The sequence below is a fragment of the Cimex lectularius genome, unplaced genomic scaffold (genome assembly GCF_000648675.2).
Source record: "Cimex lectularius strain Harlan isolate CLEC.00 unplaced genomic scaffold, Clec_2.1 scaffold43, whole genome shotgun sequence".
NCBI classification, from domain to species: Eukaryota; Metazoa; Arthropoda; class Insecta; order Hemiptera; family Cimicidae; genus Cimex; species Cimex lectularius.
This window is the reverse complement of record NW_019392661.1, coordinates 1,803,028-1,819,262: the sequence shown is the minus strand read 5'-3', so window position 1 is coordinate 1,819,262 and position 16,235 is coordinate 1,803,028. Positions and strand designations below refer to the sequence as shown.

Sequence of the window (16,235 nt, the reverse complement as noted above, 5' to 3'; positions counted from 1 at the left end):
TATTTTTTTTTTTTAGTTTCAAATTTTTACATTTTTTGGAGAAAAATTATACTTCAGGCCCAGTTCAACTTCAAAATTTCAAATACGGCCCTATATGTCCTGACATATCATTTGAAAGGATTGTTTGTTTTTTAAGCTGAAAACAATGGTGAAAATCGATTTTAAATTGGTCAAAAATGACAAAGTTATGGCAACAAGTTTGAAAAAAACGCATTTCGTTTATTTCGTTGTTAATTCCAATAATTTGCTTTCTCACTAAGTAAATATCGATTGTCTTTACTGTTTACATTCTGTGAATGTTTGAGGCTTCTCTTTAATGAGAGAGAGAGAGAAAGAGAGAGAGAGAGAGAGAGAGAGAGAGAGAGAGTGAGAGAGAGAGAGAGAAATCCCTCCCCACTTTATACCGAACCATTTGTGTTTCGGCACAACACACAAGTTACATTTCAACCGACTCCCAACAGAAAATTTGAACCCGGATATTTTTCAACGAGACGATCGTTTTTCCCGCCTACCGACCCAGAGTCTCCCATTGCCCGTGAAAATTTTTACCTACCGAGAGGCCGAAGCCAAGAGAGAAAGGAAAGAATTTGGTGGGGGCCTGGAGTTGAAATAGTCACCAGTTAAGTAATAATCACCACAACATGTTACACCAGGCCGATATCTTATGCCTACTCGGCTTCTTGTCATTGCTGATGCTTGTCAACTCCATCTCAATCAATTTAGGTAAGATTTATTAATATGTATATACATTTTTTTTTGTAAAACCAAATGAAAAAGGCACATATGTTTTAGTATTTTTTTTCACCTGGTACAATTTTTTTTAATATTAGTCATATTGTATATAAAATAATTATATAAAATTGTTAATTATATAATTATTCGGAAATCGTGAGATGCGGTCTGGTGTGACGTAGGTTTTAGAAAAACATTTTCTTTATCGTGCCAACGTTTCGAACTTTATTGGGATCATCTTCAGGGCGTACGATTTATAAACATTGATTAAATTTTTCAAATACATGTAGGATGTGAAAAAAATGAATTCATATAATGCTAGAAAATTTTATTAAGTACAAATACTTTTTTTTTAAGAATACTTTGATTGGATATATAAAAATTATATATATATATTGCATTGTAGAAATTCACTTTTTTCCACATCCTACATGTATTTATTAAATTTAAACAATGTGTAGAGATTAGTGACCGTGAATTTATATAATGCAAAATATATTGTATAAATTCACTTTTCCACATCCAAAATGTAATTGTTATATGTAAACAATGTTTGTAAATCCCAGGCCCTGAAGATGATCTCAATAAAGATCGAAACGTTGGCACGATAAAGAAAATGTTTTTCCAAAACCTACGTCACACCAGACCGCATCTCACGATTTCTAAATAAATAAATTAAAGTTTCGATCTTAACTGAGATCATCTCCAGGGCCTGGGATTTACAAACATTGTTTAAATTTAACAAATACGTTTAGGATGTGGAAAAAAAGTGATGCAAAAAAATATTTTTTATATTCAATCAAAGTATCTCTAATTTATTTCTAAGTTAATTATATAATTGATAGGGTCAGTCTACATTACACATTATTAAATCCATTATGTTTACTGGTCTGATTGACCAAATTACTTCTTTCAATTAATTATTCTTTTTATGTAAGGTCTTGGTTGAATGAAAATAATTACACATTATTAAGGGTGTATTATATTAAATATTCCTGACCACACACATTACACCACATATCTATTAATACATATTAGCCAACATTACATATACATTACACCTATGTTAATTTTTTTTCAATTAAGCATGTTATTTCATTTTTTTAAACATACCTCAAATATACGTGGAAGTTGAATGAAATTCTGTTCAAACTTTCCGTCAAATAAGCTTTGAGGATTCGAGCCGGCGCCTTTCGGCAAAAACCAGTGTATTCGGCACCTGACTTCAATAAAATTGGCGCAATCTGAACAAATTCCATGACCCGAAAACCCATAAAACGGCGGCATGCCAAAAGGCAGACAATCTGACCGGCTGGAATGCAAGGCCGCCGGGGTACCTGCGACAAATTTTAAAAAGTCCAGGCCAGAGACGTTTGAAAAGTTTTCACTTTCCGGGGTCAACCTCATATTGAAAACTACTTAAAACGTGATACTTCAAATCAGAACGTTCATAAATATTTTAATTGATATTTTAAATGCGCTTTTCTTGTTTTACAAGTTTCTGTGCTGGAAAAAAAATCATTCCTTTCTTTACATGGAACCTTTTCCAAGAGGCCACGGCATCAATACTTATCTAAAGGTCATCAATGCACAATCTGTCGATGGTGTTATAATAACAGTACAATAAAGAAAACCTTGTTCACTGAAATAACCATAACAGGCTGTCGCTGTTAGGCGGACGCTTTAACAGCAAAAATAAAATGAGAAACGTTCTAATTTGGTCGATAAACTGCTACGCTCGTCTTCGCCACAAAATTTAAATCACCTCGAGGTCAAACAAGTGCCAAATTTGTCAAATGAAATGGGAATTGACGTGTCGAACAATGACGGTTTTGAATGAGATCGTCATCGTCAAGTTCACCGCATCGTTTACGATGATTCTTCTTGAAGCTTACACGCAATTCTAAGCTTTCTTTTTTGCCTCTTCCGCCTTCGGATTCTTCTTCCTGTTTGTATCTCCCGCATTAAACACTGTTTTTATCCTAAACTGGCATGGAATCATGGAAGTGCATTTGGCAATAAACAAAAATTTCATTTTTGACAGTTCAACTTCGAAATCAATTTTTTTTTTTTTTTGTATATATTACAACTACCTTCAAATAAGTAACATGTAACAATGAGCAATAATAGTAATAGCAATTCACTAGTTTTCGTGGTCCGCTTGACCAATTAATGTCTTTCAGTTAATTAAGGTTTTTAGTTGAGATAAAAAAGTCAGTGTCACGAGCAGGATTCGAACCCACGGCCTTCGGCTAGATACGCCGCTGCTCTACCTCTTGAGCTATCGTGACCTCGATCCAGTCGGACACTAATTTCCCATCTTAACCTCACCTTTTGAATTTTCCCTCCTTTTTGCCATTTTTCAAATGTCGTGTAATCTATTTATACTACTAAGGTTATACCCCCAGGTCGTATATTTAAAATAGTATTAATGAAATTACTTGCCCCTAAAATTGACCTTACACCCACTAGATGTAATCGAAAAATTGCAAAATCTGCAGAGTATCCTATGATATTCTCGGAAGAGAACAAATCTCTCCTATGACAGAACTATTATCTAAAAATATCACTGGTAAAAATATATTAGTCACTGGAGCTGGAGGTTTGTTGAATTAATGTTGAGCTTTGTCGACAGATTATGAAACAAAATCCTACCCAATTAGTATTATATGAAATTTCAGAAGTCTCTTTCTATTCTAATATATACAAAATTAAGAAAGAAGAGTAGAGAAAATATCCATTGGTATTATTCCAAATTCCATTTTAAAAAATTTTAAATATTATATATTAAATGTTAAATATAATTTTTTTCAAGTACTTTTTTTCATAAAAATAAAGCTCACTTATGAAGTTGGAAGAATGATATTCTAATTGATTGTAAAATGTGTGGTGATTAGTGACCGTTATTCGATGATTATTCAGAAATCATGAGATGCGGACTGGTGTGTTGTAGGTTTCAGAAAAACATTTTATTTATCGTGCCAACGTTTCGATCTTTATTGAGATCATCTTCAGGGCCTGGAATTTACAAACATTGTTTACATTTAACAAATACGTGTAGGATGTGGAAAAGTGAATTTATACAATGCAAAATATATTTTATATTCAAACAAAGTATTTCTACTCACTCAAAGTGTTTGTCTTCTGTGTAATTGTGCCAATTTAAACAATGTTTGTAAATCCCAGGCCCTGAAGATGATCTCAATAAAGATCGAAACATTGGCACGATAAAGAAAATGTTTTTCTTAAACCTACATCACACCAGACCGCATCTCACGATTTCTGAATAATGGTTTTAAAATAATACACACTATTAATATACTAAAATGTACACTATTATAATAAACTATTATTCGGAAAAATAGTAGAATTTTGAAAATGCACTCCTTATAAAAAATTGACTTAGTTTACAAATATGTGGTATTTAGTGACCGTTAATTAACGATTATTTGGAGATCGTGAGATGCGGTCTAGTGTCATGTAGGTGTTTTACAAAGTTGGAACAATCAACTAGAGACTGAGACTGATCTCTCTCTCACACTCTCTCTCTCTCTCTCTCTCTCACTCTCTCTCTCTCTCTCTTTCTCTCTCTCACATCTATCCATCTCTCCCTATCACTCTATCTCCAGCTATCTATCACTATCTCTTCCTCTTTTTCTCCTGGGTGGCGGTATGTGCCGTGTACATTATGAGTGATGGGTGTCGTGTTGTATTAGTTTTGATATCATCGATGACCTCTTTGTCTGATTCAGAAAGGAAAGGGAGACGGAAAACATTGTAAATTGGGCAACTGGGTTTCGCTTTCTTGACGATCGCGTCCTTCGTCTTTGCGGTCGTTTTTTCCAAAACCTTGGCCCGCTGCCGGTTCATGGCGGTCACAGATCCTGACCCAAAGTCGAATCCATATTTATTAAACAGACCGTTTAATTGGATACAATTTTAGTTTGATTAGGATATTAAAGAACGGTGAACCTACTTAAAACCCTTCTACGACAAAGTTTATTTGTATTGTCGTTAATGAAAAGTTTGCTGGCATGAAAAAAACGAAACAACAAATACTGGGAACGAATGCATGGCATGAGATAAACAAAAACACTCTCCAAAAAATAACTCGTGAGAAACAGGAAATCCTATTCAACATAAATGAATTAAAAAGCCTAACAGGTATATTTGCGGGACTCCAGCAAAATATCAATTTTTTTTAAAATGGGACTACTAACAGATGACCAATGACGACTACCTAGGTTCTACATTCTGAAACCCCTGGAAGAATTCTGTACTGCATTAAAGAATGGAAATTTTTCTAGGAAAAAACATTAGCATAGTTTGGACACTATCCTCAAAATAAACAGTAAACTAAAATCAGATTAAGTTTTAATAGGTTGTTATTATTGATTTTTAATGGTGTTTTAATGGATAGGTTGTTGTTTAAATTATTGACTCAGTTCGATATATATAATCGTTTTACAATAAACTTTAAATGTAATTTAAATTATTACTTGCTTGATAATTTTGCACATTTTTTTTCAGATGATTTTCGTTATGAAATCATGGGTAAAAAAGAATACAAAGAACAAAGTAAGTGAACGTTTTCAATATTTATTTAGTCTGTCTTAAGGGTTTCAGGCATATAAATAACAGTTAATTAAGGTTTTTAGTTGAGATAAAAAAGTCAATGGCACGAGCGGGATTCGAATTTTATCTCAATAAAAACCTTCATTAATTGGAATATATTAATTGGTCAAGCAGACCACGAAATTAGTGAACATATAAATAACATTAGCTTGAGAGAAATTAAAATCTGCATATAAAATATATATTATAGTATGATAATGTATTAAATAACAATAATTACAAAGTAAATTTTAATTTTATATATTTATTATTTCCCCCCAATGGTAAGGTTAAGGTTAAGTCCAATTAATTAAGGTTTTTAGTTGAGATAAAAAAGTCAGTGTCACGAGCAGGATTCGAACCCATGACCTTCGGTACTCTACCACATGACTTCAATAATTGGTCAAACGGACCACAAAATATAGTGAAGTTATGGTTAAGGTTAAAAGGAGTTGGCTTATTTACAACCTTACGCAAAGCAACCAATATTCAACTGTTATGCAATCTCAGTTATTTTCTAAAGCTCTTTACTAAGCATAAGGCTTTTTATCATATCCCAATGTTTTGTTAAGGGCTTATGTGTGCATCCTTCTTCTGCCTGTATGTACATTCGTATCGGCAGAGGACATGTTCTGTAGTTTCTTATTCCTGGCAATATCTGTACAGGCTTGTTTCTGCTGTTCTGAATTCATCTATATGCCTCTGGAGCCTGCAGTGTCCAGTCAGCAGTCCTACTTTCTTTCTACACCTATATTTATTAGTTCAGCATTTAATTTCTGCATTCTTTAATGAACCTTATGACCAAACTACAGGGATAATTTTAGATTAAGACCAGAACTTCTGTTACATGAAATACCTTCCACTGAAGATGGAACAGCGTGACAAGGAGGACCATACTGATCAGAAGCATCAGCTTCTGCACCCTACATCAGCAAGTTTGTCACCCTACAGACCTCAAGAAGAAAGTTCCTAATTTATTTTTATATTATAGCAATATGTCCAGTATGTAAAATAATGTTGAATTAATTCACTACTTTCGTGGTCTGCTTGACCAATTAATACATGACAATTAGTTAAGGTTTTTAGTTGAGATGAAAAAAAGTTAATGGCACGAGCGGGATTCGAACACACGATCTTCGGCTAGATACGCCGCTGCTCTACCACTTGAGCTATCGTGACCTCGATCCACTCGGACATCAACTCCCCATTTCAACCCCACCTTATAAGTTTTCCCTCCTTTTGCCATTTTTCAAATGTCGTGTAATCGGTTTTGATTCTTGACGACAATTGAAATGGCGACGGAGAGCTTTAGTGAAGTGTACTTCATTTTTTAAATCATTAATTCACTACTTTCGTGGTCCGCTTGACCAATTAATACATGACAATTAGTTAAGGTAGTTAAGGTTTTTATATTTTTGAAATTGGCAAAAGGAGGGAAAACTCATAAGGTGGGGTTGAGATAGGAAGTTGATTTCCGAGTGGATCGAGGTAACGATAGCTCAAGTGGTAGAGCAGCGGCGTATCTAGCCGAAGATCGTGGGTTCGAATCCCGCTCGTGCCATTAACTTTTTTTCATTTCAACTAAAAACCTTAACTAATTATAATGTTGAATGTGCCACACTTAATTAAAGAGAATGTGAACTTAATAATTCCTTGATTTCATACACAGTGAGTAGGAATGCCACCCAATAAGAGAATTGTGCTTGAGCACAGCAGCAAGTCCTATTTCGATTTTTGGAGAAAACAGGGCTGTTTTATTGGTAAATTTGTGTTTCCTTTTGTGTATATTAAGAGTGAATGTATTTATTAGAGTGAGTGTGTAGTGTGAGAGGGCCAAAGGTGAAATATTGAGTACTCCGTCGACCCTTAAAGATCATATTGTATATGTAATGGTAGATGGACGAATATTGAGTATTCCAATACTTTGCTTGAATGAATGGTATGGAAATAGGCAATATCTGCACAGGGTGTTTCTGTTACTATGGAATTTCCAGTTTCCAGTCAGCAGTCCTACTATCATTCTAGTCTTAAACAACATGTCCTAGAGTTAGTAGTTCTGCTCTTAATTTCTTTGATGACCCTTTAATGAATTTTTTCAAGCCTCTGTCCTGAAATGCAATTGTATGGACCCAAGGACTATTCTTCACCCATTGTCTGATGGATTTATGTTTTTGGCAGTTTGGTATGTTGCAATGGTTCAGGAATTACCTGTTATCAACAATAATTTTTTTCTACTTCACCGATGAGATTTTCAATTCAATTGAATTAACAAAGATACCAAGCATTTTATGTTATAAATTAAATCAAAACAATTGTTCTATTTATAAATGATAACCTTTCATTTATCGATATTGAAGTTAGTAGATTAGTTTTGCACAATAGACCAGTATTGGTCATGATGTGTAAGGTCTAAATAGGCCACCTTTTTTTAAAACCATTTTGATTACAGAAAAAGATTTTTGGGAGCAAAAGAATTTAGCAGCCCTTAAGCAAAAGTTAAGTACAAAAGAGAATAAGAACAAAGCCAAGAACATCATCTTTTTTGTGGGTGATGGCATGTCGTTGGGGACTGTCGTGACAAGTAGGATTTACAGCTGGCAAACCCAACACAAAACTGGCGAGGAAGGCAGTCTTTCCTTTGAGAACTTCCCTTACACAGGATTATCTAAGGTGGTTTTTCAGAATAACAATTTATAGTAACATATTAAAACAAATTATTCTTAGACTTACTGCGTGGACAGACAAGTCCCAGATTCTGCATGTACAGGAACAGCATATTGGAGTGGGGTTAAAGCCAACTTCGGCACTCTCGGGGTTTCAGCAAATGTTTCTTTCTCTGACAGGTTCTGCGGAGAAGTGAATGAAAATACTACAGTGAAAACATTGCTCGATTGGAGCCAAGAATCAAAAAAAGCAACTGGAATTGTTACAAACACAAGGTAATATTTCCTTTATTTTTTGTGTTACAGTATGTAACTGTTATACCAAAGAGTTACAGATGGTTCACCAGCAGCAGGATATGCCAAGATACCAAACAGGAATTTTGAGTACGATGCCAACGTGCCACTAGACAGCAACAATATGACAAATTGTATTGACATTGCTAAACAACTTGTTACGAATTCACCGGGCAAACATATTAATGTAAGCATTGGCATTTTGACATTTTAAACTTTTAATATTGGCAATCTATGCCTTTTATTTTCCAGGAAATTAATAACCAAAATAAATTGTAAATAAAATTTACCAACTAATCATTTTTTGTTTCTCTTTATTTATTTAGGTTATCATGGGTGGAGGTAGAGACTATTTCTTGTTAAAAGATTCAAATTCTGTCATTTATCCAAGTGGTAAAAGAATAGACACAGACTTAGTTGAAGCGTGGAAAGCCGGGAAAAACAAGGCCCATTTCATCACTTCTAAAAAAGAACTAGAAAATTTAAATCCCCTTGAAACTGACTATGTTCTCGGTCTGTAGAATTTGTCCATATTGTAATTTAAGAATTAAATTATACCTTTTTTCAGGATTATTTAGCAAGGGCCATATGCCGTATGAAGATGAAAGAACTGGTAAAACTCCATCGCTTACTGAAATGACTGAGGCAGCAATAAAAATTTTGAGCAACTGCTCTGACAATGGTTTCTTACTTTTTGTCGAAGGGGGCAGAATAGACCATGCCCATCATGAAACACGCGTAGGATGAATAAAATTACTTTGAAAAGAACTTTAAATCGATTTTGGTTATTTTCAGGCGATGAGGGCACTTACAGAAACGGTCGAGTTTGCAAATGCTGTTAAGTTGGCTTACGAAAATACAAACCCAGAAGAGACGTTGATAGTGGTAACCGCTGACCACGCACACACATTAACATTCAGTGGGTATCCAGACAGGGGGGCAGATATATTGTCCTTTGCACGCAGAGACAGTTCAGGCACTCTATACACAACTCTCAGCTACGCCAATGGCCCAAATCAAAACAGAGCCTTCGTCAAGCATAAAACCACCAAATATTACAGCGGTGTGTGGAACAGAGTGGAAACGCACTCCGGAGAAGATGTCCCAGTCTATGCCAGTGGTCCGTGGGCACACCTTCTCACAGGATCATTTGAACAAACGCTAATTCCCACAGTAATGGCATACGCATCTTGCATAGGTGACTTTGCTGGAGAAAATTGCCATCAAAAATTATCAAAAAATAAATGATTTCATTCCATTCAGCAGTAACTTAATGAAACATTATTTTTAGAACAAATTTTATTAATGTGTCAAGGCGCTATTTTTTATATGTAAAAAAAATCAAAAGCAACATTATGCAAATATGTTTTACTTAATAAATGTGATATTAGATTTACAATACACATTGTGTTCATATAAAAAATAAATTGTATATAGAAAGTAGACTCATGTATTCAAATGATAATTAAAACAAACTTTGTACATGAATATACCCAATATCAAAAATTTTGAAATTATGTAGTTAATCACCTGACTTCAGGTATTTTATAATTGTAATTAGTCAATATATAAAATATTCTATAAAATCTGAAATATACTATAGCAAATTTGGTACAATAACATTTAAAATACATAATTACTGATCACTGATTTATACAAGCTCAGCCACGCACACGCATGCTCTACGGAACCAAACCTATCGCTTCGGCAAGTCCAGCTTTTGTATAATTTACTGAATGTAATGCTTGCTAAAAGACACTAATAATAATAATAATAATGCTTTATTAAACATAAAAAAAGGAAAAAAGACAATTTAGATTTTAAAGCATTTAAGACCATGGATCTGTCTGCCAGAGGTCGTTGATTAAGCAGTCAAAAACGAAAATATACACAATAAAATAAAATAAAAGTTATAGCCTACACAATAAAAAGAAAAAAAAGGAGAAACAACATCTGCCAAAATGCGAAAGAGAACAAAAAAATAGGTTATACAAAAGAAATCAAAAATTAAACTCATTAATTAATTCATATCTGTAATTCCATGCATTCCTAGCGTATCGAATTAAGGGCTGCGAATTTGAGCCACTCAAAAACAGTAACAGGTCAGACACTAATGAGGTAATTTAAGAAAACAAAAGTCTGAAAATTACAAGGGGAAAGAAAATCACTACCTGAGAGCGAATGTTAGACTACAATGCACTGTAAACTCAAAAAGCAAATTAGCCTTGTACAATAAAATCCACAGATTTCATAGTTCTAGAAGAAAAAATTAGACTCTTTTACACCAAGAAAAATGTGTGTTTGAGATTGTAATCACTAAATTACATTCTGTGGAAGAACCTGGGGGCTAAATCCTTAAATATTACAATGGTCTGACCCATGATCATTTATGTTTAGTTACATATGACCAAAAAAAGAACGAAGACAGGCAGAGGAACTATTACAAAATGTCCAAAAAATAATATGGCTTAGCATCACTGGTACTATTAACACAACACCCACAGCCGCAATGGACTGTATACTCAAGCTACCACCCTATACACATGAAAAAGATGGTGATCAAGGAATTGGAAATTTATCAGAGAGTGGAAAGAAAGCAAATGCAGGCCGTACCGAAATCATCGACGAAATTCAAATAACTGACATGGCTAAAACAATTTCTTAGAAATGAATGAAAATCATCAAAACTTTGGTAAACCATTCAACATCTTTATTGAAAATACAGCTAATTGGAAAAGTACAACAAACGAAGATAAGCCTGTAGCCCTTCTATAGTATACATACTGCTCAAAGATGGGAAATGTTTGCGGGTATGGGCATAAAAGGGCCTGACTTTGAGCACAACATGGCCCTCATCAGCCCCACCACGACCTTCATCCAAGCCGAACTAGTCATATAAATAGTTTCACAAATAAATAACAATTATCTCAAGGGTGCAATAATAATACTTTCAGATATCCAGGCAGATGTAAAGGCTCTCAAAGCCTATCAGATCACCTCACAACTGGAACTGCCTAAATGCCCTAAAAAAACAACGATCTACAAATAAGCACGCTAAATTGGTACCAGGACATTTTTTTATGAGGGAATTTCAGGTAATAAGGCCGCTAAAAAAAGGGCCTAAGAACAACACAGTTCCAAATCCATCTTATGGAATAGCCACCTTAAAAAAGATGGAAAAGAAGCAAGGTACAGCCAGGAAATGTGACAAGAGGGTGGCCACAGTTAGAAGAAAAATTGGTAGGAAACTACTTGACTCTATAAGTTGAGTTCATTAAGATGTTGGTAACAGTAATCATATGATGATGACAGCCTTTTGACATATTGTACTTTTCCTAGTTCCTTAGTTTAATGCAATCAACTCACCCCTTCCTGTATTAGGTCCTTGACTGTTGCTGCAATTTTTTTTTTTTTTTTTTAATTTCAGGTTATGTTTCCATTGAGCAGTTGCTTTGCATTTGAAGGATGGTATAGGTGGCTGTTTCTTTCTCTGCACTACATAACGTGCAAATGGGGGATATCATTGAACATAACCATGTTATGTAGATGTTTTCTCCGATGCCAGTATCAGACTATACACTAGGATATAGTCCTAGCATTCCTCTGAGATTTGTCCTCTCTAATTGTAGCAATGCCAATTTTGGTGTGAAGATTTTTTATCATAAGTTTGCTGTGTCTGGCACCTCTAGCTTGTCCACTTCTTTTGTTTCTTTTGGGTACATTCTGAGAAGGAGGATTCTGTCATCCCAAATATAAGATTCAGGGTGCGTTATCTTGTAGAACTTACTCTGGTCAGTTTGCATTTTCATAACCCAAAACTGCTTTGTGTCCACTCAATTATTATGTTTCCCCATGTTTTGGAGGCATTAGACGCATTCATTGATTATTTTAGATGTGACTTTTTACATGCTAATGTTTTAATAGTATGTATTTGGCTATCTGACTTTATAAGCATTTTTTGTCAGTGACCTCTTTCAAGATTTTCTAAAGCATGAGCATTATTAGCATATATTTCAGCTTGAAAGACCAAGGTTTACTTCAACTTTAACCAAACAAAATTAACAATAATTATGTGTGGTGATTGGCACTCTCAACACGACATGCAAGAATGGCACAATTACACAGAAGACAAACACTTTGAGCCCTGAAGATGATCTCAATAAAGATTGAAACGTTGGCACGATAAAGAAAATGTTTTTCTGAAACCTACATCACACCAGAACGCATCTCACGATTTCTGAATAATTAATTAATAATAATTATATATATTTATAAATAAACTGTTTGTAGAAACTGTAAATGTAGCCTATAATCATAATGGAGACTGGCAAAAGAAAATAAATTCCCTAATTTTAGGGTTACTTTTGGCAGGAAAAAAGGCGTATACAGTCAAAGAGAAATAGAGAGAGTGAAATAGAGAAACAGAAATGAGAAAAGGGGCAAGATATTAACTAATGAAGACAAGCAAGAGGGAGGAGGTGAGAATGATACAGATTACAGATGAAAAACTGAATACATAATACAGTGTGAGAGAGAGTGAAAGATTCAGAAGAAAGTGATGGAGAGGACAGACAAAGCGACAGCATCAGAGTGAGAAACCGGGAAGAGAGAAATAAATATAAAAAAGGATAACTGACAAAGAGAAAAGGCAAGAAAAAATGAAGGTATGATACAAAAAAAGTGTGATACAAGCATACTAAAGGTAGAAATTGTATTAAGTATGCACATATAGTGTGTCTTTGTGTGTGGTATATATTTGTAGTTTTTTTGCTCTATTGAGCTTATTATTTTGTATGATATAACGAAATTAAATTAATCTTATGTTGTTATACAAATTATGTAAATAATAGAAGAAAAGAAGCAAAAAATATTATATAGCAGTTAGTACAGGAGGGCCCTCTAGTGGCCAGTGTTAAGAGAAACAAGTGTTAAAATTCATCAGTAGTGATAACTAGTTGATCTTTTTTTCTTTATCCTTACGCAATAGATTACATATTTTATTAGTTGTGGAATGCTTGTTTTATTTTTATTCTAAACCCTGGGATATTAAAATAGTATATTTCGAGATTGGCCAGCTCAGAAGGCAAGCAATAAATTGAATAAAAAGGTATCTTCTATGGAATTTCAGATCAATTTATTTTTAAGATTAACTACTGATGTTCCTTGTTTAATTGTAGTCATAATGTAGTTTTATGTTTATTAGTTTTACTAAACAACTATTTATATATCTTATATTTATCCATATCTGGCAATTAGTATGGTCTTGTTTATCTATATCCTTACATTGTTTCTTTTTTCTTAAATCTAGACCTAATTTTATAAGCTGCATTTACCATGTATTTCTTATAATTTATCCACTCTTTCCGTATCTGCCCAATTTTATTGTAAAAAATTTAGATAGTTGTCAGATATCAGGATTAAATATAACTTGGAAAATATTGTTAACTTGCCACTCATAAATAAGGATGTATTAATGCTTCAGTTGAATATGAACTTTGCACAAGAAATATTAAAAAATTCAATCATTCAATTGCTAATTGAATTAACTAATGTCTTTCAGATAATAATGGTCTGTTGTTGGTATATGGACGATAAAGAGGGAGATCAAAGAGATAAACACATGAGAGATGAAAATTCGTTTGTGACATTGGACCGATTGAAAAAATTAACGGGAGTCGAGTACATCCACATAGAAGACCTTGACGACAAAGATTCAATAGAGAATATAAAAAGAGAAAGGGGATACAACTATGAAGATGAGATGACGTGTTCGAAAGAGTGCTTGGAAAACTACGAGGAGAGGCTCAAAACGTTTTACACCGAACACTTGCACACGGATGAGGAGATAAGGCTGGTGCTCGACGGCACCGGATATTTCGATGTGAGGGACAAAGAGGACAATTGGATCAGGATCAAAGTGGTCCAAGGCGACCTTCTGATCATCCCGAGTGGCATATACCACAGATTCACGCTCGACCAGAGCAATTTCATCAAAGCAAAGCGGTTTTTTCAAGGAGAGCCAGTTTGGACACCGCACAACAGGCCAGCTGAAGATATGCAGTGTAGAAAGGATTACCTTGCCAAACTGACAAGGGGATTCTAAAATTCATGTAAATGAACATATTTTTGTAATAAATTGTTTTATGCTTTACCATGTCTAATCCAAGATTAAAGTTATATATTAGTCAAACTTATATCAATTTCTTATTTATTTTTAAAATCTTTATGCCTTATCTTATTGTTAATGGTATTGGTTAATTATGTGCTATTTATGCTATCGTAAGTTGTACTACATGTTAATTGAGGGTTGACTAAATATGTATCGCGAAATAAATAGAAATAAATAACTTTCAAAAATATTTATACAGTACAGCATTATATATATTACGCAGGGCAGGTGACCAGGACCCAAGGGGTTAAAAGCCTAGGTAGGCCTAAAGGTCCGGGACCTGGTTGGCTCACGAGTCCTGCATAAACCTTTTGGACCTATTCACAAACCCAAGATTTTGAACCATTTTATCCTGGGGAGTGTTTTGGTTATGTCCTCTCCTTCGAAAGTTTCAAATCTTTCCCTAGCATACTTATCACATTCTGCGAGGTAGTGTCGAGCTGTTTCTTCCTTTGTTTCACAGATGCAGCAGAAGGGGTCTGATAGAGTACCCATTATGAAGAGATGTCTTCTCAAGGGGCAATGGCCCGTTAGGATACCTATCAGCCTCCTTATTCCCCTCCTAGAGTTAGAGAATAACCATTTAGTTTCTTTTGGTTTAATTTCCTTCAGAAACTCCTTCGATTGCCTGTGTTCGGGGGACATATTCCATTCTTTAAGGAATTGTTTCATGCCCCAGCAACTAATACTCTCTTTCGCTGTGCTTATAGAGTGGGGTAATACCGGTTGTGGCCCGACAAACGCAGTATTTGATCCTTCCTTGGCCAGGCTGTTCGCCTCTTCATTACCATAGTGCCCCTTATGAGCAGGTATCCATATGAGGGTTACCTTATTTTCGTCCCTAGCAGTTATCCTATTGATAAGTTCAACGGTTTCCTCTACCAGCCTAGACGTAGATAACTCTTTTTGTAATAACTTAAGACTGGCCTGACTGTCGGAAAAAATTCTAATATCTTTTCCCTTAGTATTATTATCCATGAGTGTTTTGCAGCAAATATTGATGGCCCAGACCTCAGCCTGAAAGACTGAGGTGTTATTACCAAGAGGGGAGGAGATGCTGATTCCTAATTTGGGTATATGTATTCCAGCACCGCTTCCCTTGTCCTTAATGAGTGAGCCATCGGTGAAGCAATCTATGCTATTATGGTCATCATCCGCATTATAGTTATAATCACATGGAGTAATTACCTGAAAGTGTTTTTTCCCCAAAGTACAGCATTAAATAATATCAAAAGAAAGTGGACTAGGCGAAACAACCATGAAAAGGAATTTTTTTTTTAATATGAATTTATCTAGTTTTATTTTTTTTATTGGCAGCATATTTTTAAACCTGCCTCAGCATTACTTATCATGCTTCCTTCTTTCACTTAGTACATTTCTTTGAATTTGTCATTGTATTGTCTGACAAATTATCAATTTCTAACATATTTTATTTATTTTCTAACATAACAACGTACCATTTTTTAAAATAGAATTTTCTTTTTCTTTCCATTAAATGTTATTTCGGGTTCTATTTTTAGCTTTACTCTTAGGGTGGGATGTACTCAAACGAAATATGACTCATTTGCTTTTTGGTTTTATTGGCAACCCTCATTTGTGTCGTGTATTCCAAATTGAATGTTCTTGAAGGAGAAATGTCTCAAGAAAAGTTAGTTTTTCTATTACAATATTACTTATTTTTTTACATGCAACGTTATTTTGGTTTTTCTTTATACTGTTGAAAATAACTGTGCAAAATTAAAAAAAAAAGTCTAATTACAGAT

The 16,235-nt window shown here is 34.3% G+C and overlaps 2 protein-coding genes across 2 annotated transcripts; both read left to right on the top strand.

Moving 5' to 3' along the window:
* Positions 1-221: 221 nt before the first annotated feature.
* Positions 222-9,561, top strand: LOC106662611 (alkaline phosphatase). The gene is made up of 8 exons (XM_014386813.2): positions 222-723; positions 5,263-5,310; positions 7,796-8,016; positions 8,071-8,285; positions 8,337-8,490; positions 8,630-8,816; positions 8,872-9,041; positions 9,099-9,561. Exons 1-8 carry the CDS (start codon positions 642-644, stop codon positions 9,549-9,551), a joined length of 1,530 nt encoding a protein of 509 aa, XP_014242299.1. The 5' UTR covers positions 222-641; the 3' UTR covers positions 9,552-9,561.
* A 3,664-nt stretch (positions 9,562-13,225) lies between these two features.
* LOC106662610 (1,2-dihydroxy-3-keto-5-methylthiopentene dioxygenase) lies at positions 13,226-14,499 on the top strand. Its single transcript, XM_014386811.2, has 2 exons — positions 13,226-13,410; positions 13,864-14,499. Exon 2 carries the CDS (start codon positions 13,870-13,872, stop codon positions 14,404-14,406), a length of 537 nt encoding a protein of 178 aa, XP_014242297.1. The 5' UTR covers positions 13,226-13,410; positions 13,864-13,869; the 3' UTR covers positions 14,407-14,499.
* The last annotated feature ends 1,736 nt before the right edge of the window (positions 14,500-16,235 follow it).